General features: G+C 39.4%; 1 protein-coding gene and 1 long non-coding RNA gene across 8 annotated transcripts in view; one reads left to right on the top strand and one right to left on the bottom strand.

Moving 5' to 3' along the window:
• Nucleotides 1-27,513, bottom strand: part of LOC306870868 — a 1,223,475-nt gene that overhangs the window by 788,766 nt on the left and 407,196 nt on the right. The window lies entirely within an intron of this gene.
• LOC306870856 (phosphatidylinositol 3-kinase regulatory subunit alpha) lies at nt 226-26,495 on the top strand. 6 transcript variants are annotated; one of them, XM_079418316.1, is made up of 16 exons: nt 226-597; nt 1,722-2,340; nt 13,939-14,034; nt 14,136-14,210; nt 14,785-14,916; nt 16,365-16,566; nt 16,645-16,727; nt 21,188-21,290; nt 21,397-21,495; nt 21,609-21,789; nt 21,891-22,016; nt 22,131-22,273; nt 22,363-22,539; nt 22,649-22,723; nt 22,810-22,980; nt 23,153-26,495. In XM_079418316.1, the coding sequence occupies exons 2-16, from the start codon at nt 2,010-2,012 to the stop codon at nt 23,340-23,342; spliced, it is 2,184 nt and encodes a 727-aa protein (XP_079274442.1). In that variant the 5' UTR covers nt 226-597; nt 1,722-2,009; the 3' UTR covers nt 23,343-26,495. The 6 variants fall into 6 exon arrangements, with proteins under 6 accessions (XP_079274442.1, XP_079274443.1, XP_079274445.1 ...); XM_079418317.1 differs by having other exon boundaries at nt 253-597; nt 21,188-21,294; nt 21,401-21,495; XM_079418319.1 differs by lacking the exons at nt 226-597; nt 1,722-2,340; nt 13,939-14,034; ... (2 more) ...; nt 16,365-16,566; nt 16,645-16,727 and adding an exon at nt 18,174-18,586.

Here is a 27,513-nt window from a genome sequence, read left to right as displayed (position 1 = left end):
AATTGCTATGATTAGGATAACAGCTATTGTTTATTTTCTAATAGCTATCGGGGCTAAAATCTTGCTGTAGAAACACCTCACATGTGGAAGTTATGTAACCCCACAATGATCGACTGGCGCGGGCGCAACCAGCCGTGTCCAGCCGTAGTATTGTGAGAACATACATATTAACTAGAGAGGCGGGGCATGAGAGGGGGGCTGTCGCTGACGCAACCCAGAAGGCGTGGCTTGTGTTCTGGTGTTCCTGCCATTGAGAGGATTCAGTGAGCGGTGATTCGGGCGGAGTCGGCTTTACTGTCGGGAAGCGAGCTCAATCATTAAGTTCAAGTATTTAAAAAAAAAAAAAAAAAAAAAGCACACATTCAATAAGCGTGTTGAAATTTATCTTACCTCTAGATGTTACTTCCCCGAAGACGCGTCGTATGAGCTGTGTTTTATAGCGGTTGTGGTGAGTGGGTTTTGTTGGAGAGCTGCGTAAACTGGAGTTACGGGAAGCGAAGGAGATTTTCTCGGCCCTGGTTTTCATGAAGGGGCCCCTTACAACTTACTAAAGTTCACAGATATACTTCAGCTGCTCTCGATTTTCACCATTCCCCGGTACGTATGCTTGTTTTATGAAATATGCAACGTATGTAGGATTGGTATGTAAATTATTGTAATGTTGAGATTACGGGAGGTTTAATAGGATCGCTTTACTGTGTCGATTGTTCCAGTACAGCGTGTCCCAACTGCATCCTATTAGCACTACAGGATCTATACGCGCTTACTTCACGTTGACTCCGGAGATTTATTTTCTACCGCAACCGTGGCGTTTTAGCGTCGTAACTGAAGATATAATCATTCTAAAGTTATTTTGCGTATACGTTGATGCATTTCGCTCTAGTAATAATCTGTTATATTATTTAAGGCTAACGTTAGCAAATATGCTAACCCCGACCACGCAAGATTAATATAAATCTATAAATACAAGCGTCTCCTATGAACGCCACAGGTCATGAGGTTACAGTCGGTTCGAGTTTATTGCTTCCATGGAGAGTGATTTGAATCTGATTTGACTGTGGTTTTCAGTCATAGTAGTGCACTTTAATACTACAAAGTTGCACTTTAATTGTCATTTTAGTTAAGTAATTCACACTGGGTTAGTTTATGCTTGGCTAAATTGTTTACGATTATTAATCGTAATCTCTTACATGAAACCTATATCTTTACATGAGAAAATTTTGCACGGTCAGCATTGCGACTCTTTGGAGTTTCTTTTGCGCCATTTGTTCCTTTATTTGCACTTGTCCAAAAAAGTGTGTATCTGTATTTGTGTATAGTGTTTTCCTTTTGATGCTTTCTCAATCAGTTGTTTTTAGGCATATGGTGTTTACAATTTTGAAAGAAGTTTGTTTCATGACGGAAAAAGAAAAATAAGCATTCCGTTCATCTTTTCAAAATACTAATAATATCAAATGTAGCTAAAATTTTGTGAAAAACGTAAGTATTTACAATAAAGCTGCAGCATATTTATAACCCATTGTTTATACTATTAAGCTACTACAGAAAATAAACGGCTGCATACTTAATTTTTGTTATTATTTGTGGGATTGTTTTTGTTTGAGCATATAATGTACAATAAGTACATTTACAGTGTTTTCCCCATGGAAGTTGAGTCTGTGTGTAGTTGATGTGCTTGTTTTGTGTGGCGTGTGTAAAATGGCTTCTCTTCTGTGTTTCAGGTTCGAGTTACTCTGTGAGATTCACAGGATAAGGCCTCACACAGATGGGAAGAGTGTGTATAAAGCACCTTGAAGGTGCACCCAATCATTGGACTATTAGTTTTACATAATCCACTCATCCTTAGAGACTACAATGTAGATGATGTTAATAAAGACTTAAAGTCTTAGGGAGAAGAAAAAACAACTTTTTTTGACTCTTGCCTCTCATCCAAATATTGGTTCAAAGAACCTTTGTAAGCGATCATTATCATTTTTATGACACCAAAAGTTTGAGACGACGCCATCAAAATGAGTGCAGAAGGATATCAGTACAGAGCAATGTATGACTATAAGAAAGAGAGGGAAGAGGATATTGACCTGCATGTAGGGGACATTCTTACGGTCAATAAAGGTGCACTACTCACAGTTGGTTACACTGAGGGGATGGAGGAGAGACCAGATGAAATCGGATGGCTTCCTGGCTTTAATGAAACCACTCAAGAAAAAGGGGACTTTCCTGGTACGTATGTGGAGTTCATCGGCAAGAAAAAGATTTCTCCTCCAACTCCCAAACCAAGACCCCCAAGGCCTCTACCAGTGGCCCCAGGGCCTGCAAGGCCAGACTCGGACTCTGAGCAAAGTGAGTGAGCCTTTTTTTTTTTTTTTCCTTTTTTCATGAATGTTATTTTCAGCATTATTTTTAACCACATCGAGTCTTGCTAACTGGGCTCAATCCTGCATTGGCTGCATAAGCACCGCAACTTGGTGCACTATGATCTGAATGAGCTTGTGAATTCAATATATTTATGTCTCAAACCATCTACCTGTCTACCATTTTGAGCTGCTGTTTAGATAGTTGCCTAATTCCACAGAAGCTGTCTATAGTTAACCTTTAGATTAATATTTGGTCACCAGAGTTGACCTTAACCAGTGGTCCCAAAGCAGGTCGTCTTTTATTTACAGTATAAAAATTGTCGTCAACCATTTTAGCTCGGTTTCGTTGGATCTCAGGGTGCATAGTTTTAACGAATTCTCTTTCCTCTTAACTACATCCATTCATGCTGATGCCAAACCCACGTGCCTCTGTCAAAATACGCACTCGCCACTTTTTCCATTTTCGTAACTAGTGACCAGATTTTACACCACCATTTCATCAAGAGATTAGATTTATAGCTGCAGCACACAAATGTCCCCTAAATATTTAAGGCTGTTTTAGGTTTGCACTGGGCTATGATTCGTAATTGCAAACATGGCAGGAAGCCCAGATCTGGATGAAGGCCTGCACACAGTAGTTTGTAATTGTCTGGCGTGGCTGCATCTTTCACACAGCCACAGTATGAGCATTTAGAGCCCTCTATGGCTCCTTTAACATATCAACCAGATCTCTTAATCTGTAAATTTTGGCGCTTTCATGCTTGAACTTTTGGGGGACCAAATCCAATTGACAAGTTTCCATTTAATTTGTTTGAGTTTAGTTTGTGTGGAAAGGATTCTCAACAGTCAGTATGTTTGCTCTTCTTTTTGGCAATGCGAATGGTAGAGAAAGTATTTACGTTTTAAACAAAGTGTGTTAAATTTAACCCAGTTTCCCATACACAGCCAGTTTTTTTTTTTTTTTTTTGTCCTTGTTTGCCTCGGTTGTCATGGTGACAACTAAGTTAGATGTGTTTTTCAGGTTATCAGGTTATGGAACATAGATCATAAGTGAGATATGCCACTCAGAATCATTGCTGTTGAAAAGCAGTGGCAAACTTGTTTGCTACTTCCTTGTCCTATGTGGTTTGATGCATAAAAACATGAGCACCTTTTTTTTTTTTTTTTTTTGACGAGAGCTATTTTTGTTTGACTAAACCCACCTAAGTTTTCCTGGAGATCAAGATTGCTTAAGCAGCATGACTGTGGCTGAAGTGACACTATAGCCTCTTTCTGTTCTGAATTACTATTCCGATTTGTGTCCATGTTAACGGAAAGGGAGATATAGAGAACGGAGTTTTGCGGAATGTAAACCATAAGCAGATCTGGATTATGGCCAGAGCTTTTGGCATTATGCTTCTCACACAGTAGAAACAGGACTCAAACCCTGGTCCCCCACACCACCACTAAAACTACATAAAATTCCAGCTAAATTCCAAGCCTAAGCACTTTTGACTTGGCAGTGATAATTTAAAGAACAGAAAGTTGTGGCTGTTTTACACTGGACACTTTTAGGTAGATGATTATAGTCTTACAAGAAAATCTCTGGTTTTTCTTCCTCATTTGAAATGACTAACTTATGCATTTTTTTTTCTTCTTGAATTTCCCTTAGTCAGTCTATTTGCATTACTGTTACATAAAAAAATCACAGCAGAGAGAAGTGAAATGCCAGAAAATGATTCACAATATTGATGCTTGATGTATATCTCATTTTGACAAATGTTATTTCTGGTGAAACTCCAGAGCCAGCTGAGTTTATTTAGAAAAAGTGTTTTCTCCTTTTTCTTTAAAACTAAAAAATAGACAAATAGAAATTGTGGTTTCCACAACATGAACATGGTACTAATGGGAAAATGTCACAAAGACAGCAATATAATAGCCTAGACTGAGTCAGTGTGTGATAGGAACCATTACATCTTGACTCCCAGAAACTGTTAAATGTTCTTTTCAGGTCCAAAAGTCGTACAAGTCATCTTAGTCCTCAAAAACATATACAAGTCTCATAATTTACAGTGGAAAACCCGTAAAGTGACATTCCAAGAATTCTTTGCTTGACAGCCCACTTTTGTTAAGTTTCATTATTTTACTGTTACCATGATGGTACGGTAAAGTTTACCATAGATTTCAGGGTTTTTTTCCCTCCTTCTCTCTATGCTGTGTACCATCCGTACTGTTAAATAGCAGTACTGAGATCAGTGTGATCTCAGTACCCTATTATGAATGTATTGTGTATTTAAGGCACCCAGGTTTCACTTCTCATTGCCTCGCTGTGTTTCAGATTTATTAGCTGATAATGAATGGTCTTCCAGATTTTTCTCATTCTCTCTCCTCTCTTGCTCTCTCATTTCTCCATCTTCCTCTTTGAATTTTTGGATTATTATTCTGGAGTCTGACCTGACAGAGGGGATTAAGGGGGAGTGTTCATCTTGGGGCCTCTTGCATTCTCTCTCCCTCTCTCTCTTTTTGAGCTGCTGGGGCTCGCTTTAGAGAACAGCAGATGTGGAATTCCAGTCCGTTCCGGCTCCCAGGCTTTTTTATAACACTATAACACGCTCCTTTCTGTGGGCCTCTGGAGTGAGAGGATCCGTATGTGCCCAGCCCAGCTTTTTGCACAATTCTTGTTTTTATTTGTTAACCCATTCTTGCTAAAGCTTTCAACTGCATTCTGGGTCCACAAAAAGTATTGCTCAGTTTTTCCTTCACTTTGGTTCCAAGTTGGACGTTGATTGTTTTTTTTGTTTTTTATTTTTTGCTGTGCGTGACTCCGAACAGGGAATGAGCTCTCTTATGGCTTTAACTTCTTCTGTTCTATGAAAATTAGAGTTCCTCTTTATCCACAAGTGTTCTGTTTTATTGTATGGAGAATGATGGGGCTGAGCTGGTAAACATTTTTATTAATGAAATATTGCAGTAATTATTATAAATTATTCATCCATGCACATCATTATTTTTTAAGGTATTCATATATGCCCTTGTAATAAAATTCAAAGTAACCTCCCCTCCCTCTTGCAACGACACCTTTTTTCTGATAACATATGGTGCGAAGGTGGGACAACCTGTCACTCACATGAGATCGCAGAAATAGCAAACGACAACAATCAAATGATCAAATCAATTCTTGAAGGACCAAATTAAATCTGCCCTACTTATTTTTTTCTCATTCAAGAAGCCATTTCACTCAGATATGCCTCACAATAAGGAAGACGATTACAACTTCTGTTTAATATCAACTAGTATAGCAGCAAGAATGTTTTTCAATGGCCAATATATAATTCAATAATAAATATGAGGAAATGGCTAAACAAATTAGCTGCAGTGGTTACAAAAGTGTGGACTAGTCATCCAAAAACTGATTAGTGATTTTGATAAGAGTTTTCTTATAGCGTTGACAATTTTTAGCAGTGCTTTAGTTAGCTTGCTGTGCTTAAAGCTGTTACGTGGTTTACATTATTAAATGTAATTAATTTAACTAATTTAATATTCCATCTGAATGTTTGAGTGTCCCATCACAATCGTTATGTTTAAGATTCATCAAGTTAAAACAATAAAAACAAAAGATTATGTAAAGCATGCTTTACAAATAAAACGTTCAGTAAGGCCACTAAATGTTCTTTGTTCTGGTATTCTGGAGTTCAGGATTCTCTATTTCCATGGCTCATTAAAGTAGATGTAATCAAACTTTGTGCATGGTTGGACTAAAACTGGTTAGTATATACAAGTCCATGCAAGGACCCACATTCCTGTGCTTCATGAGATATGGCAGTCATTGGAGATTTGGCGAGTTTGCAAAGGCGATGCTGTGCTGAGAGATTATCTCCTTATTTGTTCTTTTAATTTGATCTCAATCTTATTTACAGGTCTCTTGTTGTTGTTGTTGTGCAGCTAATGAGCATTTATTTAAAGAATGCAGGACATCACAAATACGAAACACACACAGACTGTGAGAAAGTACATGTGAAAACTGCCAGGGAGAGCTGTGGCAGTTAACTGAAAGTTTGAGCTAGTTGGGGGAAGGCATTGCTGGTGTTTGAGATAATGTGATGCTCTCCTTTTTGGGGCCTCTTCAGTTCGTGATTGAACATCTGCTGCATGGAGCAGCTCTTTGAGGGAGAATTGTTGCTGGGTTTTGTAAAGAATGTGTACTTCCCCCTAACCAAGCAGTAAACCAATATATATGAAAAGGTACCTAAAAAGAATATGTAAATGGTATAAAAAATAATACATTAATGTATTTGTTTAGATTAGATGCTTTTAAATATATTTTTAGGTTGCATAAAACACAATGATAGATAGATAGGTAAATTATTATACTATTCTTTATTGTCCATATTTAGCATTATAGTAATATAGTCTTCAAAAGTATAAAGTTACAATGTATTTTTAAAAATTACAAATTTAAATATCATCTTCAAAGTCAACAACTTTGTCTAGAATGCTGCACAGGACATTTTATCAAACAACTTTGTGAGGTGCATCCTGCAAGTTTATTTCCCTGCTAAAGGCATCTTTCCTATGCAGAGTAATGGCTCTCATTAGATCATGGTGGTTGTAACCGGGGCAGGACTGGTTTGTGGCTGTGGGCGTAATGGTGCACGTTCCTGTGGCTTAGCTTGAACAGCTTGTTCCTGGTCGCCACATTTAGCATCATGACGAATCAGTACAATCGTCTCTAAGTGCTGTACAGTAGGCAGCGGAAAAGTGCTCTTGCAAAAGGAAAGCTTGTGCTGGTCCAGTTGACTGCGTTTGACAGGGTATGGAATGGCCATTACACATCCACTATGTTTCAAATCAACTTGTTCTCTGATGCCAGATTAAGCAAAAAAACTCTCTGTGGCTCTTTCTGTAGGATAAAGTGCTGCGTTGCATAACGGTCACAAGAGGTCATATCTGTTCGCAGGGCTCGCAAAATCGCTAGCCTGACGTCCCGTCACATTGCTCCCACGGGTCCTTAAATTTGATACAAATAAATTGAAGAGTTTTTAAATACGTTAAATGGTATAAGAAATAATTTTTCAAATTGCCTTAAGTAGATTTAGGATTCTGCAGATACCTTGTAAATAGTCAAATAAAACTCTTTCCTTTATTCGTTGATATTTGTGTATTGAAAATGTTTTTGACATTTATGGTCTTTATTTTATTTGGGCTAGTTAAATACATTTTTAGGCTACCAAAATCTGAAGAGTACCTGCCCGAAGGGCTACCAGGAATTTTGATATTTTGCGAGCCCTGTGTTGGAGCCTCTGGGTCAAAAGTGTATTGAAATTGTATAAGGTTACCAGCAGTAACATACAAAACCTGGAAAAGAAACTTGTCAAACTGAAAGGACTGGACTTCAGTAGAGGCTTGTTGCAATGGAGGTGGTACCGTGGGGAAAGCTGGTGTTTATTGGGATGTGCGTGAGAGTGTGTACATGTGGTCTTCATTAATGATCGCCTCCAGAGACACAGGGCTGAATTGGCAAATCTTCTTACTGAAGGACAAGCATCTCTGCTCAGCGGATTAGAAACACATTGCAAGAGGTGGAGCAAAAGCAGCTGAAAAAAGCATATGCACAGAGGGATAACTGAGTTTTGGTGCTATCCCATCCCCCATTTATCGCTGGCGTGCGTGTTGGTTATGTGAAGAGACATGGAAGTGTTTGTATATAATACAAACTAAACACCAGTGGTGGGAGAGAACACAGCAGAGCCTTTTTCCAAACCTATGTAGCAGAATTGTGTTCCTTTGGATTGTTTGTTTAAAAAATACTTTTTTTACATACAGGTTTTTAATGGGTGTTTAACACCCTTTTTGTTTCAGCAAAGATCAAGGTTACAATTTACAAGCATCTTTAAGGAAAAATGTATATCTTATGTCATGTGACTTGATTGTGATTTTGTTTCAAAGTTCTCCCTTACTGTATTTATTAATTTATGAAATAAAAAAAAGATTTGTGAATTGGACCTCGCAATATTTTATAGAACTGTTCCAAATTATACATTTATAGCAAAGTCTGATCTTAGATCTGTAATTGATTTCATTATTTCCAGCAGGAGTGTTGACTGATATTGATTTGCCATCAGTGAACGAGCACTGAATGGCTAAACCCTGCATGCAAACTAAACTACAAAAACTAAACTCATTAAAAGAAATAAAAGGATTTTCACTCCAGGGGTCTGAGATTGTTACAAGCTCTTAAAGCAGCTGGAAAAAACAAAGAGCCTGTTATCTTCATGTAAGATCACAATACATTTGTGCAGTTTTCAGGGCATGAAGTTTGAAAACATTAAAACAGCTCTAATGTCTCAGCATTATTTTTCCGCATAACCCTGAATTGGTAGCCTTCGATGTGTCTTGTGTGCTGTGATCGTTTGATGTGCTATCAGAGGCGTTTTCACACACTGCTTTTACATTGAATGTTTCATCACTGTAATATCTCACATTGCTATTACAGTAGATGTTTCAAAACATCAGCACAAGTGCCTTTTTGCCTGAAGTCTTTCTGTTGAGAAGTGGGTTGTTTGAAAACCCCTTTCTTCTGTTGATTTGAGCTGTTATACTCTAAAAGGTGGGTTAAGTGATTCTGGTACCCAGACATTTGAAATCACCAAAACAAACAAGCCCAAACCCCAAAAGGGTCTCGCCCCTATTTTGATAGCTCCGCCCCACACATACGTATGGCAACGATTAGTTCTGTGAAACAAAGCAAAACCAATACTCGCCTATCGAGAAAAAACAAAGCAAACGTGGGTTTCGCAGGCCTTCCCGCTCCTTGAGTTCTCTCCAGTGCTGGAAAGCTGATCCGATTTTTACACGGGTCCTTCTTGCCTTATCGTAACACTGTCTACACTGGATGCCATGCCACGACAGTAAACTGCTGCCGCGTTCTATTTATGTCATTGACACAAATTTTAAATGATTTTCAACGGTTGCTTTGTCTCGTCCGGTGTAGACACGGTGTAAGCCTTCTTTTGTTCCGCAGACATTTTCCTCTTTTGGTTTTTATCCGCCATGATCTTTGTCGTCACTTGGCTAGGCTAATGTCCGTCATGTGCACTGAGCGCTCTCTCCTCAGCATTATGAGTAGACACGCCCCTTAATTTCTGGCAATATTGTCAACTTGATTGCACAGATACTCTTTGAACTAAACGTTGACATCACTGAATTCAATGATGCACTGACTTTAACTGAAAAATTGAGTGTTTACTGTTGTCCTCTTGCATTATCGACACACTATTTTCCTGTTTAATATTGTAAAACTGCTTTGACACAATCTGTATTGTATAAAGCGCTATATAAATAAAGGGGACTGCTACACCTTGACAACTTGGTTCCTCAAAAGCAGGTTAAGGCACTTAAACATCCCTTATTGATGCCTGGGGGAAATGTGATGATCATTTAGTGGTTTGCTAGAATGACATTTCGAAGAAGAACTAGTCAGTAATGGAAACACTAGGTACACAAGTAGATGCCTAAAATTAGCTGCTGAGGAAACTGTCTGTAGCACCATGTGCGCTTTCTCTGATTTTAGTCTGTGGTTCAGATGTGCTGAGTTTGTTCTACAAGCCCAGGCAGCTGCTTTACCCTTCTTAACCTGGGATCCCTTTCCTTGCATCCCATGGCATAGAAACAACAGGACCGCCGACACTAGGCATGTTCAGACTTACTCCCTCTTCCAAGAGTTGCTACGGCAACCAGAATCTGCAGCCCACTTTGATTGGCTGTCTGAATCTGAACTGGGCTGCTTTCTGCCTGTTTTCTGTTTGTATAATTTGCTTGCAAAGAACTAGAGGCATTTTAAGCTGTTTTTCACTCACAAATGTTGCTAATGTTTACCCTTTGCCCGTAAGGTCTTACAGCACTTGGACTTCACCGTAAATGCATCTTTAATTGTTTCCATTGCCCGGTTGATTGTGTGATCTCAACTGCACAGCTTGGACAAATTAAGCCAAGTAGTTAAAAACAGAGGATGTTTTCATGTGGATCTTTCTAGAGCATTGTTCACAGAAACACTCACTAAGTTCCCACTATTGCTACTCGCAGTGGGTTGACGAGCTTGGCGTGAGAATAATATTGCGTGAGTTCACGGCGCAGTGCATCTAATCTTGCTGGACTGCCCAGTTCTTAGTGACGCTTGCTTATACTTGGCATGTAACACGTCATGTAGCTTGTTTTGGAGAGTGTTCAGACTTCAGGGCTCGCAAAATTTCTAAATCCCTGGTAGCCCTTCGGGCAGGTACTCTTCAGATTTTGGTAGCCCGAAAATTAATTTAACTAGCCCAAATAAAATAAAGACCATAAATGTCAATCAAAAACATTTTCAATACACAAATATCAACGAATAAAGGAAAGAGTTTTATTTGACTATTTACAAGGTATCTGCAGAATTCTTAATCTATTTAAGGCAATTTGAACTTTGTAACTTATAACTTTTAATGTGCTATTTATATTTGATTTGACCCTTGATGTAACTAAATGAAGTACATTTTAGGTTACCTGAGAAAACATTTTTACTGTACAATACACTGCAGTTCAAAAGTTTGGATCAATAAAGTTTTTTTTAAAGACGTTTCTTATGCTCATCAAGGCTGTATCTATTTGATAAAAAGATACTGAATATTATTTCACAAAATATTGTGAAATATTATTGCAATTTAAAATAAATGTTTTCTATTTTAATATACTTTAAAATGTAATGCATTCCTGTGAAGCAAAGCAGTATTTTTAGTGTCACGTGATCCTTTAGAAATCATTCTAATATGCAGATTTTTAATCAATGTTGGAAACGGTTGTACTGCTTTTTTTTTTGCTTTTTTGTTATACTGTATTTTTTGGGACCTGTGATATTTTTAAAAAGTTAAAAAGAACAGTGTTTAGTCAAAATAGAGATTTTGTTACAATATAAACTATTCAAAATTTTGGGGTCAGAATTTTTTTTTTTCTTTTTTAAAGATATTTTAAAAAAAGTTTAAAGAAAGTTAAATAAGCTTTATTCAGCAAGGATGTGTTAAATGGATAAAAGTGATAGTAAAGACTTCTATTGTTAGAAAATATTTCTATTTTGAATAAATGCTGTTCTTTTAAACTTTTTCTTAATCAAAGAATCAAAGAAAAAAGTAACACGGGTTCCAAAAAAATATTAAGCAGCACAACAGTTTCAACACTGATAATAAATCAGTATATTATAATGATTTCTGAAGGATCATGGGACACTGAAGACTGAAGTAATGATGCTGAAAATTCAGCTTTGATCACAGGAATAAATGCTATTTTAAAGTATAGGTATTAAAATAGGAAACCAATATAAGAAATTGCAATAATATTCCACTATATCACTGTTTTTCTGTATTTTTGAAATGAATACAGCCTTGATGAGCAAGAGACTCAAAGTCAAAAACCTGATAAATAACTGATCTTGTTTTTGAGTCTATAATATAGGCCTAACGTAATATATTATCAAAACAAACTATTTAAACTGATAGAATAGAAACTGAAGCAAAACTTAAGCTGAGATCTGTAAGTTAAATATAAAAAACATGAACATATGAATTCTTCTATAGCCGTCTAAACATCGTTATGAAGTACAGTTTGTACAATACACTTGTGTGTGACTGTATGTCTCAGAGTTTTGTTACCGTTCTTTGCCCATCCTCCGCTATTTCCAGCACTTAATCAAGCCACTCTTCTTTAATACATGAGGACGTTTTATTTCACGTCATTGCGTTTGCGTTGTCTCTCGTGTTGAGCGCACCGCAACCATTGAAGTATTCAGCTTCTACAGCGACTCATTTGGTGCACATCGTTCTCTTTCTATGAAACCTGTAAACCGCATTCACCGATTCTAACTCTGTCGTGACATCAGCTCTATAGTGGTTTGCCCGAGCATTGCTATTCGTTCCCTTTTACTGGCGGCATTCAATCAAATGGCTTCCCAACTCATTTTTGTGTGTGCGAGGCACATTATTTCTTTTGAGCGGCCTTGGTGGAAGCGCGCTCAGCTTAAAGGGAACATTGCGTTGGAGCCCTGTATTTAAGGTAGCACGTAGGGCTAGCGATTTTGCGAGCCCTGGACTTAGTTTTCAATGAACAATAAATAGCCAAAAAAAAAAATTCCATTGAATTACACTGAAGAACAGACCCAGGCTGAAAACATTGAGATGGGCTCTTTTGACTTGGATGTGTGAGCAACCACCCATTGCAATGTGTTTTGCATGGTCAAAACCTAAGAGCCAAAGTCTAGTTCCTCTGTAGTTACTCCAAGAAGGTGTCCCGGGGACATAGTGGAACCTTGAACCAAAACATTTGGACTATTCTACTATCATCAATCCTGAATGTCATTCAATCTAGCTGTGTAGAAGGCCAGTGCTATCAGGTCACTCTAAGTTACTTAGAAGCAACTCAATCCCCCCTCCCCTCTCAGTCTCGCGTCTCCGTGGAAATGCCCATCCAACACATGTAAATAAACAAGTCTCTTGGAGTATACAGTTCTCCCTGAAATGGGGTGTGTTATGACATTTTTTTTATTTTCAGATTCCAGACCACCATAGGGTTATTCATTGAACCAGTTTCAATCTCACAACAACATAGTGATATTAGCTATTTCACCAAACATGCGTAGGAAATGTAGAGATCTAAAATTCAAAGACCATATTTGTCACCTTTGACCAGAACATTTCGAGCTAAGGTAAAATTAGCCTAGCACTTTGAATCTGGATTCTAAGAAGCAGTGGGCTGGATAAGGTGTCCGTCTGGGCACAAGGTTACCACTCAGCGCGGTGTACCAAAGTGACACTACACTCCAAATTTCTATATGAGGAATCTGTCATTCGCTCTCCCTGCCTTGAGTTCAGCAGTTCTCAGAAAATGACTAACTCTGCTTATGCTTGATTTTGCCTTGGCAATAATGGACTCCAGATGTCTTTCAAAGTGAAGTTCAAGAGAAGTGGTGTGATATCTACAACTTTCCTTGCTTATCTCCCAGGCTAGCAAAAAAAAAGTCCCAGAGCCTTGGGACTAAACAAGACTTTTCTATATGGCTTAAACCCCCATTTCCTCTTGCAGTAAAGGAATCCATTCATAATCTACTTTGTTTGGATCTCGGACGCTGCTAACAGTCAAGTCTTTTAGAAATCCTAGCCTTTTAAAATGCTGTGCAGTGAATCCAAATAAAGCTCAAGCCAGACCCGCAGCCCTTTCATGCCCACACCTGGACTTGTAGACCTCAGTAACCCTCCACCCTACACCAGCGGCTGCATATTGCGGTCTGTTTGCTTTAGCCTTCTCGTCCACCTTCACTGCACACTTAATCATATCCTACCGGTCAGCACCGGCCCTAAACCCCCCGGCCACGCTTAGATGTGCTGTCCAAATGTGCTTCTTGCTGCACCACATAAATACATGAGGACCATTATTGATCTAAGCGTCTCTGGAGTGGGTCATGGTGTAAAATTCTTGTTTTCCTTAGAGGCTTTGAAATGATGGCGTTTGGTGCTTAATGAAAAGCTAGTACTTGTTCAAAGGTACCTGGCGGCTTTTTGATGTGAGCGTTCAACTTTCTCTCCTCTAGGCTTGAGTGTTCTGGTGGACCTGACGGAGCAGTTTGCACCTCCAGAGGTAGCACCGCCCATGCTGCTCAAGCTCCTTGAAGCCATCGAGAGGAAAGGTGAATAGAATCCATCACGCATATTTCTTTGTCATGTCAATGTGCACACTGTAATTTTTGCATTTTCTACATGTATTAACTCGCATATAAACTCTGTACAGGTCTAGACAACCCTACGCTCTACAGAAACTTCACTGCTGGAGGAGGGCTGGATGTCAGACAGTGCTTTGATAGTGGTAAGTGATGCATTCCATTAGGTGTTGCTACTGTTAGTTGTCTTAAACTGGTGCGATGCAACACATGCTTTCTGTTCACGCTGAACGTGAAACAGCCTTTGGATACTACTATAGCTCCTTTCTCAAAAACCTCGACCTGAAGTAATAAAATTTATATAACTCTTCTCGCAAAATTAGTGCTACAGACATGTGGCTTCTTGAGAAAAGGTGTTCTGTCAGTTGTCTAAATCAGATTTACAATTTTCACCAGCAAATGTTTAAACGGGTATAATTCCATAGACTTACACTGAAGGCACTCTGAACATATCTGAATACCAGATAGGGTCACATAGACTTGGCAATGGATTTTGACCCAGGACACCCTAGCAACCACATACAGCTACTCCGAATACTTTTAGAAACCACATCTATGTCCTGGTAACCACCCAGAACAAGCTAGCATTGTTACATTGAGCACCACTCATATTTTCAACATGCTACAAATAGAAATTTTATAAGGTGAAAATCGATAGATTGAAAAAAATGTAATGCTTGCTTGGTGCTAACTCACTGATGTTTGTGTCCTTTGAAATAGACCCTCCCTCGGTGGATCTTGAGCAGATGGACCTTCAGATGTTGTGCGATGGTCTGAGGAGGTATCTTCAAGATCTACCTCAACCTGTCGTCCCCTCTGTGGTCTACAGCGAGATGATACGCATCGCTCAAGGTGGGTTTTCATAGGATTACAGCATATCAGCAATAGATTAACAGCCCTACAATTCTTTGGGGGTTTCTGTGATATAATGATAATCTATATTAATACAACTATGTGAATCATTGGATTTACAGTGGGATGAGTTGCAAATTCTCAGTTTGCCACTAAGCTAATGTTTAAACTGCTATGAATTGCTGTTGCTTAAGTCCTTTTTAAATCGGTTCATTCATTGGTCAGCATAGTAACATTCCTACGCTATGTTCTAGCTATGCAAGTACAGCTCCTATGTTACCAGATCAGATTTTGGTAACGTATCAAGTCACCAATGAAATTTCAGTAACAATATCTTAAAATTAGCATCTTTAGCTAAAATCAGGCTAACATATGTATTCAGAATTTTGATCAGGTTGGTTATGCTAATGTACATTTTATAATAAGGGCTTTCAGTTATTTCATTTGAAATGTAGGACTTCCTTTCAACTGTCATGTTCAGCGTTCCGATATCTCCTGTTCGTTAGTGGTCTGATTCATTATATGGTCTGTCTCTCTGATGTGAACTCCTGTGGTCCATCAAATTAAACTTAAAAGCCTTAAAATCAAAGGATGTATGGAATAATCAGAGCATTTTTCATTAATATCAATTCATTATTAGAGCCACAGGGTGGTGCTATTGTTCTGATGTGTGTTAGCCAGATGGTGAGCCTCCTACAATGGTAATAAAGTAACAGAAGGAGTCCTCATAAAAGAAGAAAGTTTTGCACACTCCCATGAACTTCTGAAAGCATCAGTGTAGATACATCTAGCAAAATCGTGTGGTTGTATCATCACAGCGTGTGCTTTTATGAGTACACATGTTCCAACACTTTTCTGATTTTGTGTCTACAAACCCCAGACAATTCAGCAGTGAGAAGTATTCCAGGTGTTTAGCTTGAGGATGTTAACTTTATCTGCCCTCCCTGAACATTCTGTCCGTGTGCAGAACAAACTTTCAGAGGTGTAAACTAGCATGTATCCAGTTTGAAAGAGAACACAGTGTTATTTTTTATTCATTTTTTTCAGTTCTCTTTTTGGTAGTGTACAGTCACGTGGCTGGAAACAGGATATCTGTGGTTAATAGACCTAAAGCAAACCTGAAAACTTATCGCGACATCAGCGCTGTTAACCAATCACCTCTCAGAGTACCTTACTCACTCTGTCATTGTCTCACTTAAGATCTTGTGCGGTTAGTTGCACACTGCGCACTGAGCACAATTTTCCACATGGCTGCATTTTTATTTTTATTTTTTTTGCATATGTCCTCGCTGATTATTGGTATGTTTAGCTCACTATAAATACATAGCCCTTGATACAAAGGTCAAGGGATGTGTTCTGACGACACACAAGTGTATTAAAGTGGGTGTGAGAGCACTTTTTTTTTCTTCTTTTTTTAAATGCACTCTTCTATCTCTCGGTCTCTTCAGAAGTGCAGGGTACAGACGAATGCGCACATCACTTGCGGCTGGTGGCCAGCTCCTCTGCACTTCCTCCGCAGTACTGGCTGACCCTGCAGAGCTTGCTGCGCCACTTCTCCCGTGTTTGCCAGGCCTCAGCGGCCAACCTACTTAGTGCTCGTGCCCTTGCTGAGATCTTCAGCCCGGCACTCTTCAGACAACAGCCCACCAGGTACACCCTCGCACATATGCTGATGAATCACATTGTTGCCATATAGCGAAAACCCTGATGTTTCATTTCCCTTCTCAGCTGTGAGCCCAGCCCGGAGGCACACATCCGGATAATTGAAGTCCTGGTGACCAGCGAATGGAGTGACAGTCAGGCGGCTCCAGGTAAATATACTATAATATTGAGTACAAACCACAAATTACAAAGCGATGGTTCTCAAACAATAAGTTATTTTAAATTACTTTATTGAAATGTATCTATATTAAGAAATTAAAAATAAATATGTAAAACTTTAAACTTGACATCATATTTGAATGCAGTGTTGAAGTCAAAAAGGTTGAGAAACACTGCTCTATGGCATTGTATATAGTATAGTCATGCTGCTTTTTACTGATAGAAAAATATTTGACAGTACAAGAGACAATGGTGGGGGAATAGGATAGCAATGACGAGCTATATTCAAACCAGTGTTGTCCAAACATTGAATACCATGGCTCAGTGTCTCACACATGCACCTTTTTTATAATGTATTAGAGTAGATGGAGGGTAGGTAACATTGGGAAGAAGATAGGTCAGGTGAAAAATTTTGTGAAGGGACTAGCAACAGGGTTTACTGCATGAGCTAGCCCACAGATCCAGCTGATGTTCACACCTTGTACGTCAGATCAAAAGCAAACACTGCTCCAAAAAAAAAATTGTAAAAAAGGGAGATGTCCAGTTCTGATTTGTTTTATGCAGCAAAAAGACAACACCATTGATGTTCTTAATTCTTATATGAAGTAACTGTGCCCCTTCACTTCAGCAGTATGTGGTCTTGGCTGCAGTGTAGCACTTTGATGTGAATGTTTAATGAATGGGAGTGCTCTGTTGAAAAATCTGTGTTCCAGTCCCTTGCTTTTGTGGGTTAGGTTCATTTAGAGATGGGACAGAACACAGAGACAGAGCAGTTGTCTAGTTGGGCTTTTATAGCAGCAGTAAAGTTTCCCTCCCTGTCTTTATCCGTCTATCTCTCTCAGGTTGCCAGGGGCCCCAAGTCTGGCTGTGTGACTGTTTAAATGTTTTATTACCTGTTAGGGCCTATTTATACCTTGCCCTGGCATGGAGCGAGCTCAGCTGTCAGTAATTTGCACCTGCAGGAGGCTGGGTTGGGCGAGCCCAGACTCAAAAGTACACTTGCCTCCTTTCTGCTCTGGCAGCTTGAATACTTCCTGTACCTTATGTGCAAGCTTTTACACAAACACGAATCACACAAGTGCCACCTTTAACTGCTACTTGTTGCCTTACCAACCTGCTCATACATGATTCCTGCACTTGTGGCGGTGGGTAACTGCAGATGTGTGTGTTAATTTGAGTGCAAGGGTGCGTGTGCGCATGTTCCTAGTTACTGGGTGGCTATTTTAAGCTGGTGGCAAAAGGCCCACTTGGATTGGGTTGGATTGAAGTGTGATCTGCTCCACAGAGCTCTCTTGTTCCCTTGCAACGGCGGCTGTTCTGTCTTGCGTGCATTCACACACACTTGCAAACGTTCACTTCCGAGGACTTTACTCCACCCCCTGGCCCCCTCCTGCCTGTGCCACATTCCCCTCCCAAAACATAAGGGTGCACAGCTCAGCAAATATTTGAACCTGAGCAAGTTAATCATGAGACTGAACCCTTGGAGCCAGACGGAGTGAATGAGCAGAGAGAGAGAGAGAGAGAGAGAGTTGGTTAGCAGCAGTGCGACCCCAGCAATCATTAACCTAGCCGTCCCGGAGCAGGCGTCATTCTCCACCCCTCTCAGACCTGCTTTAGTTCGTCGGGCTCTACGGTTTCAACCTGTCGCACTCAACTTCTCTTTATCAACTTGGATTTTGCTGAATTTCTTCAGACTGCTACAGTGAGTTTTAGACTCCTGTGCCTGTCAAGTGGGGAATATTTTTCTCAAAAGGACTGTCTCTTGGATTTAATCAGAAGAAATGCTTACCGGCCGAACTTGCTGAACAAAAGGCTGCTTGAATTCTGCTGAACATGCACAACTTGCAATGTAAGTGTGGGGTTTTGGTGTCTCAGGAAGTTTGGTGTAATGATTGGGTCCTTTTAGAAGTGCATCAAATCAAAGCAGCATTTGATTGCTTTGGGAAGTTACCCGGTTTTTCAGAGAGCATGATAGTGGCTCTTCTCAGATGTCCTATTTTGTGTCCTGTTCTAGCTCTTTCAAAGACTTGAATATCCATGCTTCTCCACTGTGCGATTGGCTAGTGCTCGTGTGTACCAAGACTAGCAGAAGTGCAACCTGCTACGAAAAGTGGGTTAACCTGTTTGACTGACACTGGCATGTCTGAACATGAGGTGAACGCGTTGCATTATTCATTGCCTCCAAATAAATTTTAGGGTATAAAATGTATTTAAAACGCAGTCAACTTACATTTAAAAACTAAAGTTTTCAGGAGTTTTTTTATATGCTGCTATATCCAGAAGCAGTCAGTTACACTTGACCTACTGCATATCTGTTATGCGCGCCAACTGAAGTGCCTCTCTGACCTGTCATTAGAGTGCTGAGCATGACAATAGCCCACGTTCCTGGAACCGTTTTTAACCCTACTTAGAACTGCGACTATTTCAGGTACCTTCTCAAGCTCAAATGACTGATCTCTCCCCTCCTACGGTCCTCCGTGAGTCGCATTTGAGGATTATAAGAAGTTATTTGTGAGCCGTGCCTACCTCCTGACCCGGCCTTGTCTTTGACGTAGGGACTGCCTACGTGCCGCTGCAGCAGCGATCAGGGCTCTGCTTTTGTCTGCCTACCAGCAGAGGGGCTGTACTGATCGCTTCTGCTCAGAGAGAGGCAGGGCTTAGCAAAGCTGCATCATAGATACAGGAAGGGAGGGGGTGACAGAGAAAGACCGTGTGAGGCTTCAGTTCCTTTCCTCATTCGAAAGATGCTGTGCTGCAGTGTACCTTGTCGATGATTTTACCTCCCTGCGTTTGGCAGCATTGAAACGGCTTAGACAACGCTTATGTTTCCGCATAGATAAAGGAAATTGCTGGATCACATACTTCGGAGCAGATACATCTTTCTTTGCAACGTTTTTCATTGCCGACTTCTTTTGAATGGACAAAGCACTGTTGCAATGACATCACTGCACTCAGGACTTGGAAGAAATACAGGCAGGTGATGAGGCAGGAGTGGCCAGCAACAGTCCCGCTGCACCATTGGCTGTGGTAAGTGATGTAATGGTTTTCACTGACCCCACTCTCCAAGGCTTTTTGAAAATTGATCTCGAAGCAATGAGCAAGAAGAACCTGGATTTATAGTATCTATTCAGTGGAGGTTTGCCAAGAAAACTGTATGAGAATCCTACCAGATATGCAACAAACCATTAAGCATGGCAGATTTAGAAAGCCTGAGACTTGACACTGGATCAGGAGCTGGATCAGACCTGCTGTTTTACATAGAAATAGATGCGCCAGGTAACTGTTGAAGTTTGTACATAACAAATGTGTCACTCTTCATGCTCGATTTGATGGGTGACAGCTCTGTATGTTGTCTTGGATGCATTCGTTCATCTCAAAACAGTTTTAATATTTGCTGTTGACTTGTTTTTATGGTGAAACATACATTAGTCATTGCGTAGATTATTGTGTGTATGTCTTTTATGGAGGATACATCTGCTGCAAGTACTGCAGAGCATTGGGTGATTTGCCTGATAGATTCTTGTATGTGTATCTGGATACTTTGTGTGATTGAACTAGGCAGAAAATGCTTAGCGACGATAGTGACTGAAGTGAACAAAGGAGAGACAGTGAGTGTGCATGAGGTGGGGGGGGGAGTTGGAAGATAAAAATAGCCCACCGCTTCAGCTCTGCCTCATGCTCCACGGAGACTGCACTGCCCCCGTTGCTTCCCGTCACTCGGCCCAGCAGCCAATCAGATACAACCTCTGCCTCTATCCAGCAAAGCAACATGTTCTCAATGGTTAAGGATTCTTGCATGAATGTGCATATTGCAATGCTTTAAAAAGCCTATCACTGGGTCTCTGCATGCTGTCAGATGTCATTGCTTCTAAAAACGGTGCTAATTCTGTTCTGAAACACTTGTTGTAAATGTCAAGCGATGCTTCAAATAACTGATTTTATCAAATCCAAATTAAAGCTCCTTATCCCTGTCTTGTATCTCCATGACTTATATGTGTGATTGGGGTATAATGCTGTCCAGATCCAGAAATGGTGATGAAAAGATTTTTTGGAAGGGTCAATGAAATGCATTCTCACTGAGTATAGAATCCAACTCCCCGCTGAGCGCTCGAGAGGCATGTGCTCAGCTGCATTTAGTGAAATGGAAAACGCTGGAAGGAGAGGAGGCAAGAATATGAGAAAACTGCAGTAACTGTTGCATGTTTTTAAAGCATGACTGTCACATTTGGGGAAATAAACATTCATCGCTTACTTGATAGAAAATGGCAAAGGATTTTTTAGGGGTTTTCCTTTCTCATCAGATTAAAGCATCCTTTAGTAATATTGTTGTTTCATATTGACACATAGGTTTGAGCATGCCTGCGCATGCTGTCTGTGTAAATGACCTTGAGTGCTGCTGGTTCATCAGCAGTTCTGGTCTCAACCAGTTTCTCTCTTTTTCTCTTTACAGCACTACCTCCCAAGCCACCCAAACCAACGTCTGTCACTAACAACGGTATGAACAACAACATGGCTCTGCAAGACGCTGAATGGTACTGGGGGGACATCTCCAGGCAAGTACTCATCAAACCTAATGTTTGGCCAGATAAGCATGCATTTTTTTTTTTATTGTTCTTATTAATGTTTCTTCTTGTAAAAGTTTGACTCTTTCTGTTGCAGGGAGGAGGTCAACGAAAAGCTTAGGGACACTGCTGATGGTACATTTTTGGTCCGAGATGCCTCCACTAAAATGCATGGGGATTACACACTGACACTGAGGTATGTTCTCCTTTGTAAAAACCCACATGCATGTATGCATTTTTTTTTTTATTGAGGGTGCTTGCCTAGACTCAAAGGATTGATCTAAATACTACTTTTTATTGGCCGTACAGGAAAGGAGGTAACAACAAGCTGATCAAAATCTTCCATCGTGATGGAAAATACGGCTTTTCAGACCCCCTGACCTTCAACTCTGTGGTTGAGTTGATCAACCACTATCGGCACGAGTCTCTCGCCCAGTACAACCCCAAACTTGATGTGAAGCTACTGTATCCTGTGTCCAAGCACCAACAGGTAACCATCCTCTCATTTCACTGGAATATAGTGTCCACTTGAACTTCATTTGGGAACATTTTATTGAATGTATTATTATTTATATTTTTTTGTATTTATAGGATCAGGTGGTAAAGGAGGACAATATTGAAGCTGTTGGGAAGAAGTTGCACGAATACCACCAGCAGTACCAAGAAAAGAACAGAGAGTACGACCGACTCTATGAGGAATACACTAGAACATCACAGGTGTGCTCTTAAATGTGTTTATAGTAGATGATTGACTATGTATTTCAGTAAAGAGCTCAAGAAAAGATCTTCAGGGAAAGCTCACATTCTGACATGCTTTTGTCTGCTCACTAGGAAATACAAATGAAAAGGACTGCTATTGAAGCTTTTAATGAGACCATAAAGATCTTTGAAGAGCAGTGCCAGACACAAGAACGGTACAGCAAAGAATATATTGAGAAGTTCAGGAGAGAAGGCAATGAGAAGGAAATCCAAAGGTGAGTCCTGAAGCTGAGAACTTCCTAAGTAGTCTTTTAGCGAACATTTCAGAAGTGTAATGCAACATCTCTGTGATGTTTCAATGCAGGATAATGGTCAACTATGAGAAGTTAAAATCGCGCATCAGTGAAATTGTGGATAGCAAACGGCGTCTCGAGGAAGATCTGAAGAAGCAAGCGGCAGACTACAGAGAGATTGACAAGCGGATGAACAGCATTAAGCCTGACCTCATCCAGCTCAGAAAGACCAGGGATCAGTACCTCATGTAAGTAGATCAAATTTAACACACAGGACGCAATCTTTCATTCAGAAATGACTATATGGAGCACAATGTAATAAATGAATCTTTTTTTTTTTTTTTTTTTGCTGCACAGGTGGTTGACACAGAAAGGGGTCCGACAGAAGAAACTCAACGAATGGTTGGGAATCAAAAACGACAACCAGGATGAGTGAGTATTCTGCTAATCACATTATAGCCACTTGACATTTAAAGGTTTTCCTGGTTACTAAATCAAACTCTCCGCTTCTGCACTAGTCAATACTCAATGGTGGATGACGATGAGGATTTGCCACACCATGACGAACGCTCCTGGAAGCTGGGTAACATTAACCGCATGCAGGCAGAGGCCCTGCTGCGGGGCAAGAGAGACGGAACATTCCTGGTCAGGGACAGCAGCAAACCTGGATGTTACGCCTGTAGTGTTGTGTATGTACTACTTTTTTGTGCTTGTAGGACTGCATCAGTTCACATGTTGGTTGTTACATAGACATCTCTTGACATGATGTGCAATTCATTGACTACTAGACCAGTTGCATGTTGAAATGGGGAAATTGCAAAAGGCACTGATGACTAAAACCATCTCTTTATCTTCTCGCAGTGTGGATGGTGAGGTCAAGCACTGCGTCATCAACAAAACACCCACAGGATATGGCTTTGCTGAGCCCTACAACCTTTACAGCTCTCTGAAAGAACTGGTCTTGCACTACCAGCATACATCCCTGGTTCAGCACAATGACTCTTTGAATGTCACGTTAGCTTACCCTGTCTACGCACACCAGAGGCGGTGAGGACTTGTGAACACACCCTTGGGACTCATTATAAACACAGGAGTTGAGAAAGGGCCTCCCCTCGAATGGAGACGCCTCCAGTAAGGCTGCTACCGAGGGCTGCTTTTTGCCTTGAAACGACCATGTCGGAAAGCCAAGAAAGCAAAACCTAAAACGAACATTTCAGCCACTGAGACTTTTGCCAGTCTGAATGTAGTTTTCTTTATTGAGCAGAAACTAAGATTTAACTCTCTCCCAAAATGGAGGATTCGGAGGCCTTTTCCAAATGGTGCTTGTTCATTTCAAAGCTTTACCCGCTGCTGGAATGTGGAACATTGATTGAACCTCTATAGAGTGCATCTTTTTTTACCTCTTCTACCCCCCGACCTGCTTGGTGCAGGTCCCCATTTGTGTGTGTGTATGAGAGAATGCGACCAAAACTCACAGTATCTGAAAGCTATCGGGATGTTCGACATGTTTAATTTTCACGAACAGACCATGGAATCAGCTGATCAAATGTAGCAAGATGGCACTTTCGAAACGGTATCTACTTGTTTTCCTGTAAGAGACTCCTACACAAACATTGATATGACACGTCTCGCCTGAAAGGAGCAGCGCGACAAGAAGCGAACGAGATGCTTGGCATTTCTTTTGTGAGCATTATAGTGACAGACTCTAAATCTATTTCTGCTTTATGGACTGGCAAGAAAGCAACTGAAACGGATTTCTCGCTGTACATACAGATAGCATCAAAAGCTATGTGACAACCATATTGTACCAAAAACGCAGTTCCTTCTCAGTTGTATTCTAATCTGCTATGCAAATTCTGTATTTTCCATCTTCTCTGCAGAGTTGTGATTTTATTTTACATGTTGCTACCCATAATATAAACTTGTTTTTAATGCTTAAAGTCTTTTTTTATGTATCTAAGAGGATATTTTAAGTGTCAAAGCGCAAAGAAGGGTGGCTTCAGTTTTACAGAAGTGTGGGAAAAGAACTTTATTACATATTTCTTTATCAGCCGCTGGTAAAAATTAAAGAGTATTTTATTAGTCTTTTTCACTTGGAGCTGATTTTCTCTTGGGCAGAGCCTGGAGGACATTAGTGCTGCTTCTGTCTACAGTAATGGTGATATATATCTGAACATTTTCACTAGAGCAAACAAACGAATAAAACATCACGTTTGAAATAAATCCAATTGAATGATTAATGTCACAACAACATAATACTGCAGGTTCCTAATCCAATATAGAGGTTTATTTTGTGATATCTTTCCCATAATCGAGAGTTTATTGATTTGATCCTCTGGAATGATGAAAAAAAAAAAAAAAAAATTCATTTCGGTGACATAACTCCCTCTCATTCCTTGTCAACATAGTATTTTTTCTGTATCAGAAAATCCTTAATAGTGTTTACATAGATGGATCAACTCAGTTCGACTAGTACCCAACATTCTAGTTTGCGCCACATTCTCTAAAACAAAAAACGTTTATTACAAAGTTAGGCCTTCCCCTCTCATCTGCATTGCAGTAAACACTTGACAAACGCAAATTTGCATTTGATGTTCCACATAAATAAACATCAATGTGACACCATTAATTAATGTTATTTTTCATGTCACTTTGTTCCTATATTTTGAATTTGTTTGACTCCTTGTTTTAACCAGGCCTGATTGCCTTAAAATGAGTCAGTTAGGTATTTAAGCAGAGAGTACTGCTGAATTTCACCGTTTTAAATTTTGTAAGTATTTGAAAGTCTTTAATGAAAGATTTTCAAGAGGAATGGTAATTCTTGCATTTTTCTGCCACGTCTATACGCACAATTGTCCTATACTATTATGATTTGCCCACCGAGTTAGCATAAAGTTATCAAATGATAAGATGGGCTCTCTTTCTGAGTCCCGTTCTTACGGAGTAAACTAGCACGTGGTTTGAAGTAAATATGTCAACTTCACAGGCCAATTTGTTTCAAACTTTTACTGCTTGTGATTTCGAAAATCAGAGAATCAGGAAGTTTACATGTTCTAATTCTTAACTTTTGTTTTAATTGAATCTCTGTAAATGAAAAAACCCCAAACTTTCATGGTAATTTATCTGGGGCTTTTTTCTTTCTTGTCTCCCCTTCTGCGTTGTACTCTTTTCACCTCTCGCTTAAAGGCCACAAACTTCCGTGTTTCACATTATCATGGTAGTCTTCTTTCTGCAGCCCCTGTTCTCAGAATTTTTTGTATTTTGTGAATCCAGTATTTGTTTTTTCTCTAAATTGTATAGCATTGGTTTACAGACATTGTTACCAGAATGCTGAAATTGAGATTAACCAGTGTGTTCCAGTTCTAAAATGCTTCAGATCTGTATTGGCTTTTTTTTTTTTTTCTTTTTTTTTTTTTAGTTAAATAAAATGATGTTTTAGAAACTAAAAGTCTTTGGTTTTTATGATAATTTCTGGTCTTTTCTATAGAGTTCTATAATTTGACAGTTGACTGTTGAACTCCATGTACCGTTTCAGAGACTTTTGAGGTTATGCAAATGTTGTGGTGTGATATGATGCACGACATTGATGTCATCAGTCACTAAACGGGCTGAAGGTTACAGGACTTTATGTTCCCGCATTGAGAAATGCAACAGGATTACTTAGTTGACTTTATTTTTTAGGTCTTTCCTGGCTAACAAATTGAGAAGGCATTTTATTAAACAACAGTTTTACCTAAGTCTTACCTCAGAACCCAACATTTCAATGGTGGCAAATCCAGTTTGATTTTCAAAACTTTTAAATGTGCTGACATTACCATGCCTTGCATAGGTCCAATAATATGCAAAATTTTTGTCATGACATTTTGAATAGGAAAATTAACAATGTGATTGGCTTCAAATATATGAACTTGCACCAAAATATCTAGGAGTTTTAATTTGAGACAGCCTCAGCAACGTCAGTAATAAAAGATAACAAAAAAAACTTTTGTCCTCCCCCTAGTAAGTTAATAAGCCTATATATTGTACTCTTCTAATTATACACTATTATATGGCTTGTGGCACATGATACAGAACTGCCTTTAAAGGAAAATTGAGTGTTTACTATTGTCCTTTTGTATTATTGACACACTATTTTCGTTTTTAATACTGTAAAACTGCACACAATCTGTATTGTTAAAAGCGTTATATAAATAAAGGTGACTTGACTTGACTTGATTGGCCTAAAATGGGTCCCTGCTTTCAGTAGTATGTACAATAGTGCAACTACATATTACTTTAAAAGTATAAACATTTTCAAATATGTACATAGTATTTAAAGCACCTAATATGAAGTGACACAACTTAACTGACTTTGCATGGACGTACTAATATTTAAATGAGAAAACCTGATAATTATTTTCATGACTGAGATGGCCGATATTAAAATATTTAATGAATAATAAAAAAAATGTAAATGGTCTATATAGATCTCACTGCATTTTAGTGTAAATTTGAAAAATGGAAGAATGTTGGTAACCAAACAGTCGCTGGTAGCCATTGATTTGACTCAATGCTATGGATGTCAATGGCTACCACGTTCTCAGAAAAAAAAGGTACAAAAGCTGTCACACACTCACTTAAAAAAAACATCCAACTGTTTACCACATGTGCATAAGGGCAGAAACGGTCTCGCATAACTTCCTGCATAACTGAAGTGTTTAGAAGTCAGTAGTCATATTTTTTTTTTGAGAAAGAGACATTATATAGCACACTGCATTTGTGTCCCCCTCTAACAATAATGTGTACTTTTAAAGCCGAATATCAAATGTGACTGGCATCAAAACAGCAATCATTTTTGCAATTGTTAACTTTTAAGAAAAGAATAACATCGATAATGCAAGACTTGAGAATTGGCTTTTAAAGTTGTGAACTACTTTCTGTCGTACTATAGGATTTGGTTGACCATGCTGTTCTTTACTTCGCCACTCTGTAGCAAGAGAAGACGGAAACAGTAAACCACAGTCATGAGTAGCGTCAAATGCACTGTTCTCAGGAAAAGGGAAGAGTGTAAAACCGTCTTCTCACATCATTAAAACAGGCCACAGCTACAAAGTCGTCTGATATACATACCATGCATTTACTACCATGTCATGTAGATTGTAACAGGTTCAGAATGCCATGCAGAAAAAAATCTAGAGTATGACTGACAGATTGTGAGATTTCTTCACTTGTGCAACGTACAC

The sequence above is a fragment of the Barbus barbus genome (assembly GCF_936440315.1).
Source record: "Barbus barbus genome assembly, chromosome: 6".
In the NCBI taxonomy this organism is placed as follows: Eukaryota; Metazoa; Chordata; class Actinopteri; order Cypriniformes; family Cyprinidae; genus Barbus; species Barbus barbus.
This window is presented reverse-complemented; position numbering and strand designations above follow the sequence as displayed.